Consider the following 17,754-nt stretch of genomic DNA (forward strand, 5'->3'; position numbering starts at 1 on the left):
GGAATTGAGCTGCAGGAGTTGCTTGTATATTTTTGAGATTAATCCTTTGTCTGTTTCTTCATTTGCTATTATTTTCTCCCAATCTGACGGCTGTCTTTTCACCTTACTTATAGTTTCTTTTGTAGTGCAAAAGCTTTTAAGTTTCATTAGATCCCATTTGTTTAGTTTTGCTTTTATTTCCAATATTCTGGGAGGTGGGTCATAGAGGATCTTGCTGTGATTTATGTCGGAGAGTGTTTTGCCTATGTTCTCCTCTAGGAGTTTTATAGTTTCTGGTCTTACATTTAGATCTTTAATCCATTTTGAGTTTATTTTTGCGTATGGTGTTAGAAAGTGTTCTAGTTTCATTCTTTTGCAAGTGGTTGACCAGTTTTCCCAGCACCACTTGTTAAAGAGGTTGTCTTTTTTCCATTGTATATCCTTGCCTCCTTTGTCAAAGATAAGGTGTCCATAGGTTCGTGGATTTATCTCTGGGCTTTCTATTCTGTTCCATTGGTCTATATTTCTGTTGGTGGGAATGCAAACTAGTACAGCCGCTATGGAAAACAGTGTGGAGATTCCTTAAAAAACTGGAAATAGAACTGCCATATGACCCAGCAATCCCACTTCTGGGCATACACACTGAGGAAACCAGATCTGAAAGAGACACATGCACCCCAATGTTCATCGCAGCACTGTTTATAATAGCCAGGACATGGAAGCAACCTAGATGCCCATCAGCAGATGAATGGATAAGGAAGCTGTGGTACATATACACCATGGAATATTACTCAGCCGTTAAAAAGAATTCATTTGAACCAGTCCTAATGAGATGGATGAAACTGGAGCCCCTTATACAGAGTGAAGTAAGCCAGAAAGATAAAGAACATTACAGCATACTAACACATATATATGGAATATAGAAAGATGGTAACAATAACCCTATATGCAAAACAGAAAAAGAGACACAGAAATACAGAACAGACTTTTGAACTCTGTGGGAGAAGGTGAGGGTGGGATGTTTCAAAAGAACAGCATGTACACTATCTATGGTGAAACAGATCACCAGCCCAGGTGGGATGCATGAGACAAGTGCTCCGGCCTGGTGCACTGGGAAGACCCAGAGGAATCGGGTGGAGAGGGAGGTGGGAGGGGGGATCGGGATGGGGAATAAGTGTAAATCTATGGCTGATTCATGTCAATGTATGACAAAACCCACTGAAATGTTGTGAAGTAATTAGCCTCCAACTAATAAAAAAATTAAAAAAAAAAAAAAAAGAGTATAATAAGGAAAAAAAAAAAAAAAAACAAAAAGAAATGCTTGAACAAGAAGGCACTTAAGACCGAAATTCTTTCTCGAGTTCGTGCAGAGACAGTCGGCTCACTCTGCCTCTCATCCTGCACAGAGGCGCCGTGCGGTCCCGGCTCTGGCCTTCCACGTCGGTGTCCAGTAAGGAGGGCACGTGGGGCTGAGTCCTCTTCTTGGGGCCGCGAGGACAGCTGTGGGCTGGTCCTGGACCACCCACTGCAGGGCCAGCCTGTGAGGGCTGAGGCTCTGTGCTCGGCGGGAAGGCCTGCAGGGCACCTCCTCGGCTTCTTAGAGGGGGAGGGCGAGGCAGCGGCACCATATGGACAGCTCTTTGCTTCTCAGGTGGGACCTCACTTGGCAGGTCACTGTGAGGTCCAGACAGGGAGGGGGGCATCCCCCAAACCCACTCAGGAGGCAGTTCAGAGGCTCCGGGGGCTGAGATGAGGGCTGCACCAGCTGGGGGCCGGGGAGCGCTTCCGTCAGACGTGGTCCTGCGGTGACGAGCCGCTCTCTCTCTGGAAGCAGCAGCGTGAGACGCTGCAGTCCCCCCCCCCGTGTCAGCTCCGCGAAGGAGGAGGCAGGTTTCCCCACCCGTCACGGCTGGTCTCCAGTCCGGGCACAGGGGTGGACTTCCGACTCCTCCCTCCAGAGGCAGCGCAGGGGTCTGGGGTGGGCGCCCGAGGGGCACAAGAGATGTGCGTGCTGCTCTCGAAGGAGTCTTCGCCGGCGGCCTGCAGCAGGCACTTGGTGGAGAGGGAAGGCGCCGACAGGAGGTTTGCAGTGGTGAACGGTGGGAGTGAGGGGGTGCTGCCGGCTCCCTCGCCCGCGGCCAGCAGCCTTGCGGCAGGGCTGGCACTGCGGCGGGACTTCGGTGCCCGCTGGAAGATGCCTTCACGTTTCTTCCTGTCTTCCTTAGGCAACGGGTCTTCAGGAGCCTGTGCTTTCGTGAGCTCCCTTATGTCCAGGCCCAGGGCCACCGATGCCAGCAGCATGGTGCAGCCGTACAGAGAGGACTCCGTTTTCTTTCTCTGTGGGGATCTGCTCAGACTGTTTGGAGGGCTCCCCTGAGGAGTGTCGGCAGCAGGGCTCACTGGGGTTCCCTCCTCCCAGCTTTCGGGTTCCACTGGGTTCTCTCTCTGGCCATCTTTCCAAAGAGGTAGATCGATGTAGGCCTGAGTTGGCGATTTTATCTGGTTTGGTTTTCTGTGTTCCAACCCGTCAGGGGCAAGTTTTGGCTCTTCACAAGCACCTGGCTGGTCCACAAATAATGAAGCCAATGGCATGATTTTCTGATTTTTTATTAATATGGTTGACCAAGGACTGTTGCCATCTGAGAGAGGTCTTATTCTTTCTTTGCAATCAGTTCTTTCTTTCATTTGAATCAAATTTGGACCCCAGGTGCAACCCTTTTTCTTGAAATTCCTTTTTATATCTTCAAATTCTTCTTGTCGACAGACGGTGTTTCTGCCCCAAGTTTTATTGCTTTCATCGGAGGCGGGGATCACCGTGGCTGCTGGGCGGGCTGGAGCTGCTGCTATGCAGACTTCTTCGTTTGTCCAAGTTGGGGGACGCCTGCACCGTTATTTTGTGCTGGAAGTCTGAAGGTAAACTGATGCGGTGGCCGTCTCTGAGCTTCAGGCGGCTCCTCTTAAACTTGCCCTTCCTCTTCTTGACGTTGGGCTTCTCCTGATTCAGCTGGAAGATGAGGATGTTGAGCTCTCGCTCCAGCACGTCGATCTCCCACGCGGCGAGCTGCTGCTCCCGCCGCCGGAGCAGCTCCTCCTGCGACTTCTGCTGCAGGGCGGCCCGCGTCAGCTCCTCCTCCCGGGAGCGCAGCTCCTTTTCCTTTGTTCTCAACTCATCAAACATTTGTTGAATTTCCAGTTTCCAGTCATCTTGCATGGAATGAAAGGACTCTTGAGGCATTTCAGTCATAACTGCCTTTTCCGGAGGGCATTTCTAATGGCCAGTGATGCTTCTGATTTCCTCTCTCCACTGTATTCTTACCTTCTGGCCCGTGTCTCAGAATTGCTCCTTCATCTCCAACTTACTTGTGTACTTAAAATGGTACACAGTGCTCTTCTCTTTGGCCCAAAGCAAGCGCAAATACAGACATTAGGAATACTTCTGCTGAAAAACCTATCTAACTACGAAAATTAGATATATTTGTCTCTTATCACCTTGTCATGAGAGATTTTTCCCAAAGGGCTTCTTGACATTTTCCTGAGTCATGTCACTGTATTACACTGAATACAATGATGCTTCCCCATACCTATTTCCCCAAAATCTACTTACAGAGATATTCACCTCAACTGCAATAGCAACAACAAAATGCTATCGATACCTTTTCAGTGCCAAGAACTATGAAGACAAGTGCCAAGAACTATGAGGTCCTAGAAATAGGAGAAAGTTGTTCTTTGCAGATAAAGTAAAGGAATTTTTTGAGGCCATCTAAAGGTGAAATGGAAAGTTCTTACCTGAGGTAAGAACTCTGGGTGGTTGAGGGAATGAAAGGCCAGGAGTGAGAAGCAGAGAAAGGACATTAGCAGGATGATGCAGGGCAAGGAGTTTGTAGAGGAAGACAGAGGTCAGCTCCTGAAGGATGAGAGACAGTATTTTCAGTATAATGGGAAATCCATGAAGAGTTCTGGGGAGAAGGTGACATGATCCAGTTGACATTTTAAGGAGATCACTCGGTAGTTTAGGAAGAATAGATTGAAGAACAGCAATGAATGACAGTTATTTTCATAAATCTAGAAAAGGTTATGAAATTGGGGACATATTACACATATTAGATATAAGAAAATGGACCTGTTGCAGAAAGAGGTGTCAGAAAATAGATACAATTGTTCTAATGAGATAAGTGTCTATTAGGAGCATGAGAAATCTAGAATAAAATTCCTAGAAGATAATGCATACATGAACTTTTTCGTGTAAGCACAGGTATCACCTACCTGAAATACCTTTTTCCATGTCATCATCAAATGGAACATCTAATTCTAATAATCCCATGTATCACAGCCATGTAAGGTCACTCAGAGGCAAGTTCATGGGGGCAAAGCCCAAAACTGCAGGTCTAATCTACACCACCACTGCCTTCACACATCTCCACACAGCTGCTTGTGTGACTACCACGGTGAAGAATACGGTTTCTAAATTTGAAAATATTAATATATGACCCAGAACACTTATTACTAACATGTGTACTAGTCACTGTATAAATTACATAAATCTTCTGTGCAAGGACCACTGAGATAGTAGACAGACAATATGTGCTGCACTGGTGGCATATAAAACACTGTCACTACCAACCACTTGGTGAATATGATTAAATATATTATAGATTCAGGAGGTGCTTTTTAATCAAATTAACACATTTTAAGAAATAAGTGAATAGGTTATATAGATTATAATAAGGAGGAAGTAATAGAGAAGTGCTGTTTAGTAAAATTCTTTTTATTCATGATAGCAAGTGAAAGTGAGTCACTCAGTTGTTTCCGACTCTTTGCGACCCCATGGACTGTACAGTCCATGGAATTCTCCAGGCCAGAATACTGGAGTGGGTAGCCATTTCCTTCTCCAGGGGATCTTCGCAACCCAAAGATCGCACCCAGGTCTCCTACATTGCAGGCGGATTCTTTACCAACTGAGTTATCCCCACTAATCTTTGATCACAAACATATATATGAATTTTCTTCTAAAGTTACTCAAGCTTAACCAAAGGAACAAGCAAAATTTTAGCTGAAGATTACAGTCTCCCTGAGTTGTGGGATGGATTAATATGGCTAACAGCAGACTATGATAATTTAAGGCCTCTTTATGTTGGGGACAATTAAACCATACTAAGAATAATCAGCCTAATTACACTAGGAAAGTGGGATGGGTGCTTTATGAATAAGGCCAATGTAAAATTTCCTTTAAAGGTAAGAGTTGGTACAGAAGAGACTACATCAGATGACCTTAGCATACAGTGGGCCAAAGCTAATGGAAATTCTTGACTTAAATTGTTATGTATGATCTTACAACTCACTATATTACTTGTATTCTGTTTTTCAAGATCGTTGTTTCTTGTCTTACCAAATCGGTGACCAAACCAGTGATAAAAATTATAACTAGGTGACTTGAAGAGGTTGATCAGGTATATAGTCCTATTTGAGATCAATGACTGTAATAGTTTAACTCTGGATATGGGAAGAAGAAATAATTTTCTAGACCATGAGACAAGCCTAGAGACTTTTCGCTACTGTTAAGGTGACTCAGACTATAAAGAATCTGCTTGCAATGCAGAAGACCTGCACTGATCCCTGGGTTGGGATGATCCCCTGAAGAAGGGAATGGCTACCCACTCCAGTCTTCTTGCATGGAGAATTCCATGGACAGAGGAGCCTGGTGGGTCACAAAGAGTCAGACACCACTGAGTGACTAACACTTTCACTTTTTTCCCCAGTACAGGAATAGCCCATTGAATGGTCTATCAACAAAATCATCACTTCACCTGGGAATAAGCATTCCTAGCATCATGGGACAAAATGGTCATGAAATGCCTGCCAAACCATGGTCAAATTTATGATCATGAGAGTGACCTTCCAACCAAAAATCGTCACTTGCCATGTGGTTCTGTAAGGATTAGGTCATTCACTACTGTACTTGAGGACCTTCAACACACCCTGAAAGGAGTTCAGGGCAGAGATCAGGAATGAGGCATTCTGTGCTCCGGGAAGAACTGGCAGAACAGGCCTCCAGAAAGTTAAGATATTTTCAGGAGAAAATTTTATAAGCCTAATATTTGGCATCTTCTCAAACCTGTGTGTGCCATTCTCACAGTGTCTCACACCTAGAAAAGCACTAAAATCTTTCATGAAGACATATGCCCCTATGATGAACAGCAATCTTCTGCCAAAATATGTGCCTGACTGCATGTCTTAATATTTCTCTTCACCAAAATAACAGTGATATGCACCCACCACCCCACACTCTCGCCAATCTCTTCAGAGCAGTTCCTCAGATCTCTGTGAGAGGCTGTCTTCTGGGCTATAGTCCTTATTTTGTCCCAAATAAAACTCAACTCACAATGTGTATGTTGTGCATTTTTCCAGTCAACACTCTGTATTGGAAATAGTAAGTGGTAAAGACAGAGAATAGATTAGACTGTATCTCAGGAAAGAAAATATATGGGCAGGAGGAGACAAGGTTAGGGAGTCTTAGAGCATTTGGGTAGAGGGAGGGGAAGGAATTTAATTCTGCCACCAAGCACGTGATACTGTGACTGAGAGAAAAGGACAAAGAGGGTTTTCAGTTGTGCTGACTGTTAAAAAGTATAAACAGCCACAGCTATTTCTTTAGAGACTCAACTTCAGAAAATTAAATTGCTCTGCAATTGGTTTTCAGAGATTACTTTTTTTTTTTTAATCTAATACTGCTCTAAGACTGGGCCACTTAGTGTTTCAGTTTTCCATAGGCTAATCATGTTGGAGCCAAATATTTAAATGAGCATTCCTGACTTTCTTCATCTCTGGGTAAAGGCAGGAAAGTACAGGTTCCAATGTAAGTTTCTACGTTACTATATCTAAGCACCTACTTATGTATCTATGTATGTATTCAGATAAAGGAATAAATAGATAGGAAGGCAGATATGTACATATAGATGTAATTAATAAAACAGCTTTCACTTACTGAGAACTTACTATGAGTTGGGCATTCTATATACAATATCTCTAATCCTGACAAAGGCTAATGTGGGTGTTCTGTGTGTATTTAAGGAAACATACACTAAGCTAGATGCTCATTTTGATAGTCAGGTGTATTATATACATTTTTTTGCTTAGCATATTTTCAACTCATGAAGGGTTTATTGGGATGGAATCCCATGATAAATCGAGGAAGATCTCTGTATAAATGTGTTTCCTAGTTTATCTGAATACGGTGCATGTTTATGAATTTAGCATCTGACCCTAAAAAAATTCAAATGAAAGGCAGGAGGGAGAAGTGGATCTACACTAAAAATACATTCTTCAAAATCCTTAAATCTAATTTGTGACTGGTGACTAAGAAGGAACCAACCTCTAAGGCATCCCCCTCCAATACACCATGCCCATCAACCCACGTGTGCCAGGACTGCATGACTCCTTACCCCTAGGAGTGATCAGGGATCACATCTCTCCTCATCACAGTTTCTGTGGTCGTTATGGTTTAAGGATCTGAAATGGCAGAATTTAGATGAAATTTCCATCTAGAGAGGAGAATAGTGCCACATGTGGTTGGAATTTTCTATGTCTCTGATGACAAGTGACATTCATTTCCAAGCAAGTTTTAGTATCAGCAAATTAATGTGAAAGGTGGACCAGAAAAATATCTGTCAGAAACTTGGTCATGCTACATCTCATACTTAAAATCTGTCTGATATTAACACCAGACCATTCTAGGCTTCAGTGACACGTAATGCTCTAGAACTTATTGTTACCACTGCACCTAACAGTTCTATGCCTGCTGCTCACTCCGGGTTAAGTGTTGCACATTCGTTCTAGTCCTACTGGAGGGCAAATCTCACTGAGAAACGGATATTGGGTTTTTAATTGAGGTAACATGTATGAATGATGAAAGAAACCTGAATAAGGAGAACACAGACTCTAAGTCAGTCATAGAAGACTTAATTTTGTTTACCTTCTCTATGCTTGAAACAGGTTCTAATAATGTGCTGTGGACCTGTTATAAGGCATTAATAAAAAGACACTGCAGAGATCAATCACCTGTCTCTTGAAAACAATCAAAACACTTTTTGTAATAACTTATTATAGAAAAGTCCTTAAATGTCAGCAGCATATTTATCACAGTTTCTTTACCTTAAAGTGGCAATAAAATGGCTATTTAATATTGAAAAAGATCAACCAAAATAAGAATTTTATTTTTTTCATGCCAGACTGAAACAGTAAATTTTCATCTCTTAAAAATTCTACTTACAAGTATTAATACAGATGGGAAGAACATATTTCAATTTTCTAAGACATCCAGCTGTTAGAATACAATAGAGCTCTGTGAGAATATAAGTCAGGTAGAGAAACATTAAAATGGATTTTGCAGGCTAATTTCAAAGAACTCACTACAATCTTTAATTAGGACAGTGACTAAACATTTATTCTCGCTCCTGTGGAGAATATTTATGCTATCATCTGGCAATGGTCCATTCAGTGGGGGAATATTCAATTAAACAGGCCATACTAGCATCGGATAATTTGGTATTTCCAAACAAACTCACTCATTGTCACTTTCCAGGTTGAAAGCAGTGCAGCAAGTGTGGAATGAGGCCAAAATAATGGCTTTGCTTAGTAACCAGAAATAGGATGATGTTATAACATCACTATTCTGACAGTCTTCCAGTCCCAATATGCCAGGATAGATGCTCAACATTTAAAAAGAAAAAAAAAGGCAACAAACCTGTAAACATTCTGCAACATAACAAGTGTTAAGGAAGGGATGGAACAGCACAAATTCTATTTCACACAGCACCGCAGAATTAGACATTGGAGAACACTTTGTTATGTCCTATAAAATGAAAGATAAAGAACATTACAGCATACTAACACATATATATGGAATTTAGAAAGATGGTAACGATAACCCTATATGCAAAACAGAAAAAGAGACACAGAAATACAGAACAGACTTCTGAACTCTGTGGGAGAATGTGAGGGTGGGATATTTCAAAAGAACAGCATGTATACTATCTATGGTGAAACAGATCACCAGCCCAGGTGGGATGCATGAGACAAGTGCTCGGGCCTGGTGCACTGGGAAGACCCAGAGGAATCGGGTGGAGAGGGAGGTGGGAGGGGGGATCGGGATGGGGAATACGTGTAAATCTATGGCTGATTCATATCAATGTATGACAAAACCCACTGAAATGTTGTGAAGTAATTAGCCTCCAACTAATTAAAAAAAAAAAAAAAATGAAGAAGAGCCTAGTCGATGACCCACAGTTCCAGCGTTGAGCACATAACACTCATCCATAAGCATTAAGCAACGCTTACACAATTTCCTGAGCAGCAACCCTCCTAATGGCATAAACTGGAATCAGCCCAAATGACCTTCCATTGGAGAAATGCCTAATTTACTCACTGGAGGAAGATGCACAGGGATATTATACAACAGAAGAATGAAAGTACAGCAGCTGCATTGATGTATATATGCATATTCAGTTCTTTCAGTCATGTCCGACTGTTTGCACCTCATGGACAGTAGCCTGGCAGGCTCCTCTCTCCATGGGATTTCCCAGGCAAGAATACTGGAGTGGTTTGCCATTTAGGAGACTATATAGGAGAGAAACAAACAGACAGCAAGAGAAAAAGAATTTTTAAAATAAGAAAGAGTAATTTTGTCTACTTTATTTTTAAGTGCCTTTTTTTCTGTTCTTTTCCTTTCCCTCTCTCTTGTCCTTCCCTTCTCCTTTCCTCCCTCCTTCTCTATTTCACAGAGGGGCTTAGGACTAAATATTGAATAAATGAAATTAGGAAAAGTAACAAACTTAAAATATATCATAAATGAATATGGGATTAGGAAACATGGAGTAACAAAATATTTTATAAAGTATTTTAAAGGAAATGTTTTACCTATTTATTTGCTATTGCAATATTTTAAATTGAACTCAGAAACTTGAACAGTAAATGAAAACCAAACTTGGTTTTTCTGTATGTGCATTTTGCTTATTTCTCTTAAAATGAAGCCTGTCTGTGGCATTAAAAAATAATAATAATAATTCCAGGACACTCACTAGTATTAATTAATCAATTCAGTTTACGGAAGACAATGTGGACCCCTAGGGGCCACATTCAAAATCTTAAAACATATGGCCAAATCAGTGTTCCAAGACTGAAACAAAAGTTACAGTGAATTGATAAAAACATTCAAACCAATAAAAAATTTATTTCAGTAGGTACTGAGGAGAAGATTATATTGAGGGAAATATACATATCTGAATGTGTTCATGATTTACTTCATTTTCGTTTCTTTTCTAAAATTTGTGACATCATGTCAAAAAAAGATACTGAGTTATAAGAAATTCTAGCCTTTTTTTGTTAAACTCGAAGTAATAGCTTAAAAAAAAGGACTCTGCTCTTCAACACTCTGCTTCTGTGCCAGCCATGAAAAAAGGCTATTGCCTTGTCTTTAACTGTCAAATCTAACAATCAATAAAGTTTATTCCTCTTTTATTTTTCACATGAAGTACCAAGTTGTCATATAAATCAAGTCTTTATAAATTTAATCTATAATAAACTTTGCTTTTCATCTTAATATGAAAGACAGGAGTTGCCATCAGCCACTGAGTCCACTGGAACAGTTCTTTTGCAAGACAGAACTACTAACGCCTAAGGACTATCTCTAGTTAGAATGCAATGGCTGAGTAATATTTCATTGTGTACTCAGCCATTAAAAAGAATACATTTAAATCAGTTCTAATGAGGTGGATAAAATTGGAGTCTATTATACAGAGTGAAGTAAGCCAGAAAGAAAAACACCAATACAGCTACTAACGCATATACATGGAATTTAGAAAGATGGTAATGATAACCCTATATGCGAGACAGCAAAAGAGACACAGATGTATAGTACAGTCTTTTGGACTCTGGGAGAAGGTGAGAGTGGGATGATCTTAGAGAACACCATTTAAACATGTATATTATCATATGTGAAACAGATCGCCAGTCCAGGTTCCATGCATGAGACAGGGTGCTCAGGGCTGGTGCACTGGGATGACCCAGAGGGATGGGATGGGGAGAGAGTTGGGAGGGGGGTTCAGGATGGGGAACACATGTACACCCGTGGCTGTTTCATGTCAATGTATGGCAAAAACCACTACAATATTGTAAAGTAATTAGCCTCCAATTAAAAAAAAATAAAAGAACGCCATGGGTTTTCATCAGTCTTGTCTAGTTTTCATAGATTTTCTTAAATAAATGCTTTTCACTTTGTTGGATGCCCACCAACGGATCTTTATCCATCAAAGACTTTGAATGACAATTTCACCAGTTCAAGAGATGCATCTCCAGAGATAAGATTTCCCCAAACTCCTCACACCACCATTCTGGAAGTGCAGCCTCCCTTAGAATCTTAAAGGTAGGTGGGTGTTTCAGTTGTTCTTGGAAAGACATTATTTTTTATCTTCATCCACCTCTTAGCACATCATAAGAAGCATGAGATGCTGGGAAAATCAAAGATCTTGGAAGTACAAGCATAAAAAAATAAGGTGCTTGAGAACAACTGAGTCTAGAATACACTGATGCCAGCTAAAACAACTAAGCTCTCTCGCCATAGTAATATGGACCTAGATCTGTGTCAAATAGAACTTGCTGATAAGTTGACATGAAATAAACACCTTTGTACTGGTCACTCCAGGTGGTGGTAGTGGTAAAGAACCTGTATGCCAATGCAGGAGACACAAGAGGTGCGGGTTCAATTCCTGGATCAGGACCACATGCACACTGTTCACCAGCTAATGTGCTGAAAAATAGGGTACAAAATGGTGAATTTTTATTCTCTTACCAGCTGCTGTAGTATGGTTACTTTTAGTAGAAGTTGAGCCTGGAGAGACCTGAGAAGATTTTGCAGATCAGTGCTTCTCAAACTTAACTTGTACATGAATCACTAGGGATCCAATTAAAGTATAGCTGCTGATACAGTTGGACTGAGGTCTGGCTCGGAACCCGCATTTCTAACAAACTACCAAATGATAACAATATTTTTGGTGTCTGGGGACCTTACTTTCAGTAGCAAAGATTTAGAGCCCTATGGATGGAATCCACTGAATGAACAGATGGAGAGAGGAGGAAAGGATGGGACTGACCAAGAGTGAAGAGAGGATAAACATGGATTCTGATGAGACAAGCCAGATATAGACTTTTCTCTTTATTATGTATAACCCCTTCCTCATAACTTCACAAAAGTCATTAAGATTAGTAATGAACTATATAATTCAAAATTATATAGTTCTAGGAAACAATAATCTTTTCAACAAATGATGCAGGGAAAACTGAATATTCACATGCAAAACAATGGAGATGGACCAATAACCTACATCACATAAAAAATTAACTGAAAATGATTCTAAGACCTAAATGCAAAAGCCAAATCTGTAAGAATCAGAAGAAAACATAGGGGGAAGTTTCATGACAAACATGGCAATAATTTCTTGAATACAATACCAAAAGCTCTAGGAACAAATGGAAAAGTCGATAAATTGTAGTTCATCAAAATTAAAAGCCTTTGCACATCAAAAGACAGTATCCAAAGAGTGAAAAGGCAAACTACTGAATGTGATAAATATTTCCAAATCATGTATCTAATAAGCTACTAATATCGAGAACATATACAGAACACCTAAACTCAACAACAACAAATATACCCAAGTTAAAAATGGGAAAAGAACCTGAATAGTCATTTCACCAAAGAAACACAAATGGCCCATAAGAACATTAAAAAAAATGCTCAACATCACTAATCATAACAGATATAGATGAAACTACCAGGTACCACACCTCATCCATTAGGATGGTTAGGATACAGAAACAAAATAGGGACTTCCTCAGTGGTCCAGTGGTTAAGACTCAGCCTTCCAATGCAGGGGGTTGGGGTTTGATCCCTAGCCCAGGAACTAAGATCCCATATGCCTTGGGGTGTGGTCAAAAATTAAAATGATAAGTGTAGGTGAGGATATGGAGAAATAGGATCATTGTACATTGCTGGTGTGAAAGAAAAAATGATGTAGTTGCTGCGGCAATGTATCAATCATAAATCTTCAAAATATTAAAAATGGAATTATCACATGATGGAACGATTACACTCTAGCTATATACCCAAAACAGGTAAAATCAAGAATTTTATCAGATATTTCTATACCACTGTTCAAAGCAGCAAGATTCTCAAGAGCTAAAAGGTGGAAACAACTCAAATGTACACTGAACAGGTGAAAAGGTTTAACAAATGTGACATAAATGTATCACACATGCAATGGGATACTTCGGCCACCTGATGCGAAGAACTGACTCATTGGAAAAGACCCTGATGCTGGGAAAGATTGAAGGCGGGAAGAGAAGGGGATGACAGAGGATGAGATGGTTGCATGGCATCACCGATGCGATGGACATGAGTCTGAGTAAACTCTGCGAGTTGGTGATGGACAGGGAGGCCTGGAGTGCTGCAGTCCATGGGGTCGGAAAGAGTCGGACACGACTGTGTGATTTAACTAAACTGAAAAACACCAAATCAGTATCTTGTACACCTGAAACTTACATAGTGTATGTCAAGGATACTTAATAAAACAGAAAATTTCACTTATATCAAACCATCATCTACTAGATAATTCTTTGTAGTCTCACATAAATATCTTTTGACTAATATATGATGTTGAAATAAATGACCATTTTTATTTTTGAAGAAAGTGATAGACAGACAATCCCAGGAGCAAGAAAGCTAACTTGTTCATGATTTCACATACAACAGAAAGAAGAAAAAGAAAGTTGAATTTTAACAAGGTTGAATTTCCCTTTTAGGAAGGCAGTATATAAAGTCCAATTTGTAAAGTTTAAATAGCGAAAGCTATTCACTAAAATGTGAAACTTCAGGATGAGCAAATGTAAAAAGTGTGCTTAGGCTCTGTGAGTATAACACATTAGCTTCTCACGTGGGGTTGTTCTCTAGTATATTTTGGCGGTGGCAAAATTCTGCCCCCACCCCTTCACTTCATCATTACATAATCAGCCCTTTTCCATGTAGCTGCATATGGTTAAACATAATTTTTGGATATTTCTGTATTCAAGGTGTTAAAATCCATTACTGTCATCACACTTTTTTGAGGTCTGAATTGCCCCAAGTTTGGCCATGTGGAGTCCCTTCAAACTAGCTCTTGGTTTTAATTTCTTTAAATTTTGAAATAATTTCTAAATAAAGTTTAGACTTACAGAAAAGCTATAAAAATTAATACAGATAGTTTGTGTATAACTTCCATTGAACATGTCCTAATGGAAACACCTTATATAACTATGACGTAAATGATCAAAATCAGAACATTAACAATGATACAACTAACTAAACTGCAGATCTTAGTGGAATTTTGCTAATCTTTGCACTAATGCCAGTTTTTTTTTAGTCCCCTAGCCAACACAGGTGCCCACATTATGTTCAGGTGTTATGTCTTATTATTTTATGACAGTCCCTCAGTTGTTCTTTTTAATGTATTTATTTGGCTGTATGGGGTCTTAGTTGCAGCATGCAGGGTCTCCTTTGTTGCGTCAAACGGGATCTTTCATTGTGGCACACAGACTGTCTAGTTGTAGCACGTGGGCTTAGCTGCTTCATGGGATGTGGGATCTTAGTTCTCTGACCAGGGATTGAACCCACGTCCCCTGCATCGCAAGGCAGATTCTTAACCATTGGACCACCAGGAAAGTCCCTAATCAGTTGTTCTTTGTACTTCATGATACACACACTTTTAAACAGTACTCATCTGATATCTTGTAGAATGCTCCCCAATTTGGATGTTTTGTGTTTCCCCGCAATTAGAGTGAGCTCATGCATCTTTAATTAGCTCTCAGTACATCATATCATGGATTGATGATGCTAAAGTGTCTTGTTAGAGATGGTGTTAAACTTGATCACTTGTTTGTGTGGTGCAGGGGTTCAGAATAGGCTTCCTGAAAATATGCCACTTTGGCATGCAAATTATTTTGAGCCACAGGCAATCTAGATGCTATGGGCCCAAGATAAATTTTTACCTTTTCCTTAAATAATTTAAATTGAGGGCAGTGCCGAAATAACATATAATACTGGAAATAACTTTTTATGCCTATTTCTATGGCAGGACAAACATCTAATTACTAAAAATATGTCCTTCTTATTGTGCTGTGACTTACCTTCCCATCCTCTCTGAAATTCCATTCCTTAATCCCATTCCTTAAATCAGGATGGCATGTATATCTCATTACACCTTTCTGACTCAGAACCATTCATGTAAGTTGGGTTTCTGGATGTGTGACATTAAATTAGATTTTCTTCTATTAATCTATCTCATGTCAATTTAATTCTTAGACAAGCCAGAAGAATCTAGAAGGGTAGAGGAAAGTTTTCTTCCTCGTTGACAGTGGTCTCTGCTGAATTTCATCAACATAAAGTTAATGCTTTTCCTTTTGTAATTAACAAATGTCTTATGGGACTTCCCTGGTGGCTCAGATGGTAAAGCGTCTGGCTGCAATGCAGGAGACCCGGGTTTGATCCCTGGGTCAGGAAGATCCCCTGGAGAAGGAAATGGCAGCCCATTCCAGTACTCTTGTCTGGAAAATTCCTTGGACGGAGGAACCTAGTAGGCTACAGTCCATGGGGTTGCAAAGAGTCAGACACGACTGAGCAACTTCACTTTCACTTTCACCTATGGGCACAGCTTTTGAGATGATGCAAATATCTCATTGCTTTCCATACTTTCATCCACTTGTTTTACCATCAACCAACAGTTCTTTATGCACCAGTTTTTTCTGGGATGTTTGCTCCAAATTATTTTTCTATTACCTTCATTCCTTCTTCACTTATTAGAATTGCTCTCTAAATTAAAGAAGCGGTAAACTTTCACCCCAATTTATTTGTTAATTCAATTACTTAGTTGAATTATTTCACTATTACAATTCAATTATATTCACATGAACTCTTTTAATCTTGGAGCATCTTGTGAGTCTAGCGTCCTGGAACACAAACTTTGTGAAATAACACTATAAATATGTTAACATCCACCAGGAATGGGCTGACAGTGTAACCGGAGACAAACATTCTAACCACATTTAAGCCTTTACTAACCATCATGACTGTTTTATTCTTAAAGTACATGGGCATAAATACATAATCTTCATTATTCTGCATGATCTACATGGCTTTGCAATGTAAGTCATTAAAAATGCTGCTTAAAGGGAGTAATTGAGGACCTCCCTGGTGGCCCCCTGGCTAAGACTTTGCGCTCCCAATACAGGGCATATGGGTTCAATCCCTGATGAGGGAACAAGATCCTGTATGCTGCAACTAAGAACCAGTACAAGCAAATAAATGAATAAATAAATAAATAAAATTCTTTTAAAAAAGAAAGCAATTAATTCCAGTTCTTCTGTTTGGTATCACATATGCTACAGACAATTATTTATAAATTTTTCATAATTGGTATGTGATAGTATTCCTGATAAACAGAAACAAAAATAGCATACTTTCCTAATATAATGCTTTCATGATGACAAAATTTTTTTCCCAGGTAATTTCTAGGTGCTGATATTTATAATTTCAATTAATTTGGGATTTGAAGTGAAGATTATGTAGTCCAACTCACAATGCAGCCATTGTTTCAAGCCATCCCTGCTGAATTCCCCTATTAGCAGTTAATAATATTTTAAATGCAAAGAGTGTGGGGCAATAAAATGGTTTGATGAATACATATATCTCCATTTTTCTTTCTATCATCTATCTTTAAGAGTTTCTCTAATAATTGTGATTTTTTAAGGAAAGTTTAAGAATCTTTCTATTTAAGAAATAATGCATGAATTTGTCTGATACTCCAATACATGATTTTGCCTGATTGTGTTCCAAATTTCTCATGTTCCCAAACTGTGTTACATTGGTTTATTTATTGTATTTCTTCCATAAACCTAGTATGGTTTAAACTTTCCTTCTTTTCATAGTCTTTAGGTATAAGCCAGTGAGGATGAAATTTAGACATGTAGCCTAAGATTAGATACTATATAAATTAATTGCAGCTTCTAACCTGAAAGAATTTTAAGTATACCAGTAATCACTGAAATAGGGAGTCTGTGATAAATGTCAGCCAAAGGTTACAGTTGAGGTATTATGGTTTAATGGAAAGAGAAATGCTTTGTGGAAATAGAGGGTTTTGATAGGATTAAAGAAGGAAAAAACCTTAGATGTATGGATATGGGGAGAAGTAGGGCATGCCAGTACGTGGATAATGGAAGCAATAGATTGGTGGGGTATGAATGGAGGTAACAGCAGCCCATTGCTGAGGCGGAATCAAGATCATATTTATATAGACACTGAGTGGCAGAGAGATCCACACTAATAACGGGAGCAAAGAGAAACTGGTGACTGGACAATCACTTCCAGAGAAACAAGAGATAATGATAACTTGAACTAAAAGCGATGGAAACTGAAACGAAGAATGATTGGGCCAGACTTGGAACTCCTAGAAGTCTCATATCCTAATCATTGCTTGCAGTTGAGGGATGAGGATAGAGAAAAGGCAGACGTAAAAGATGAATGATACTGGTGACTTGTGCAGGCGAGACAGGGACAGGACACTGGCAGTATCATTCAAAGAAAGAGGAAACCCAGAGAAAAAGCCCTTGGAGGGGCATGTTCTGGTGTGAAATAACCCAGTATCAGCTCCTGACAGAACCCTAGGACTTCATAATGCAACAGTCTACACTCAGATTTTA

At 39.9% G+C, this 17,754-nt stretch overlaps 1 protein-coding gene across 1 annotated transcript; it reads right to left on the reverse strand.

Annotated features, from left to right (window-relative positions):
• Positions 1-1,316: 1,316 nt before the first annotated feature.
• On the reverse strand, positions 1,317-4,300 carry LOC122690508 (mitogen-activated protein kinase kinase kinase 21-like). Its single transcript, XM_043897448.1, is given in 4 exon segments — positions 1,317-1,847; positions 1,849-2,797; positions 2,799-3,225; positions 4,243-4,300. Coding segments are annotated over 4 exon segments (1,965 nt in total).
• Between the last annotated feature and the right edge of the window lie 13,454 nt (positions 4,301-17,754).

This window comes from Cervus elaphus, chromosome X (assembly GCF_910594005.1).
Source record: "Cervus elaphus chromosome X, mCerEla1.1, whole genome shotgun sequence".
In the NCBI taxonomy this organism is placed as follows: Eukaryota; Metazoa; Chordata; class Mammalia; order Artiodactyla; family Cervidae; genus Cervus; species Cervus elaphus.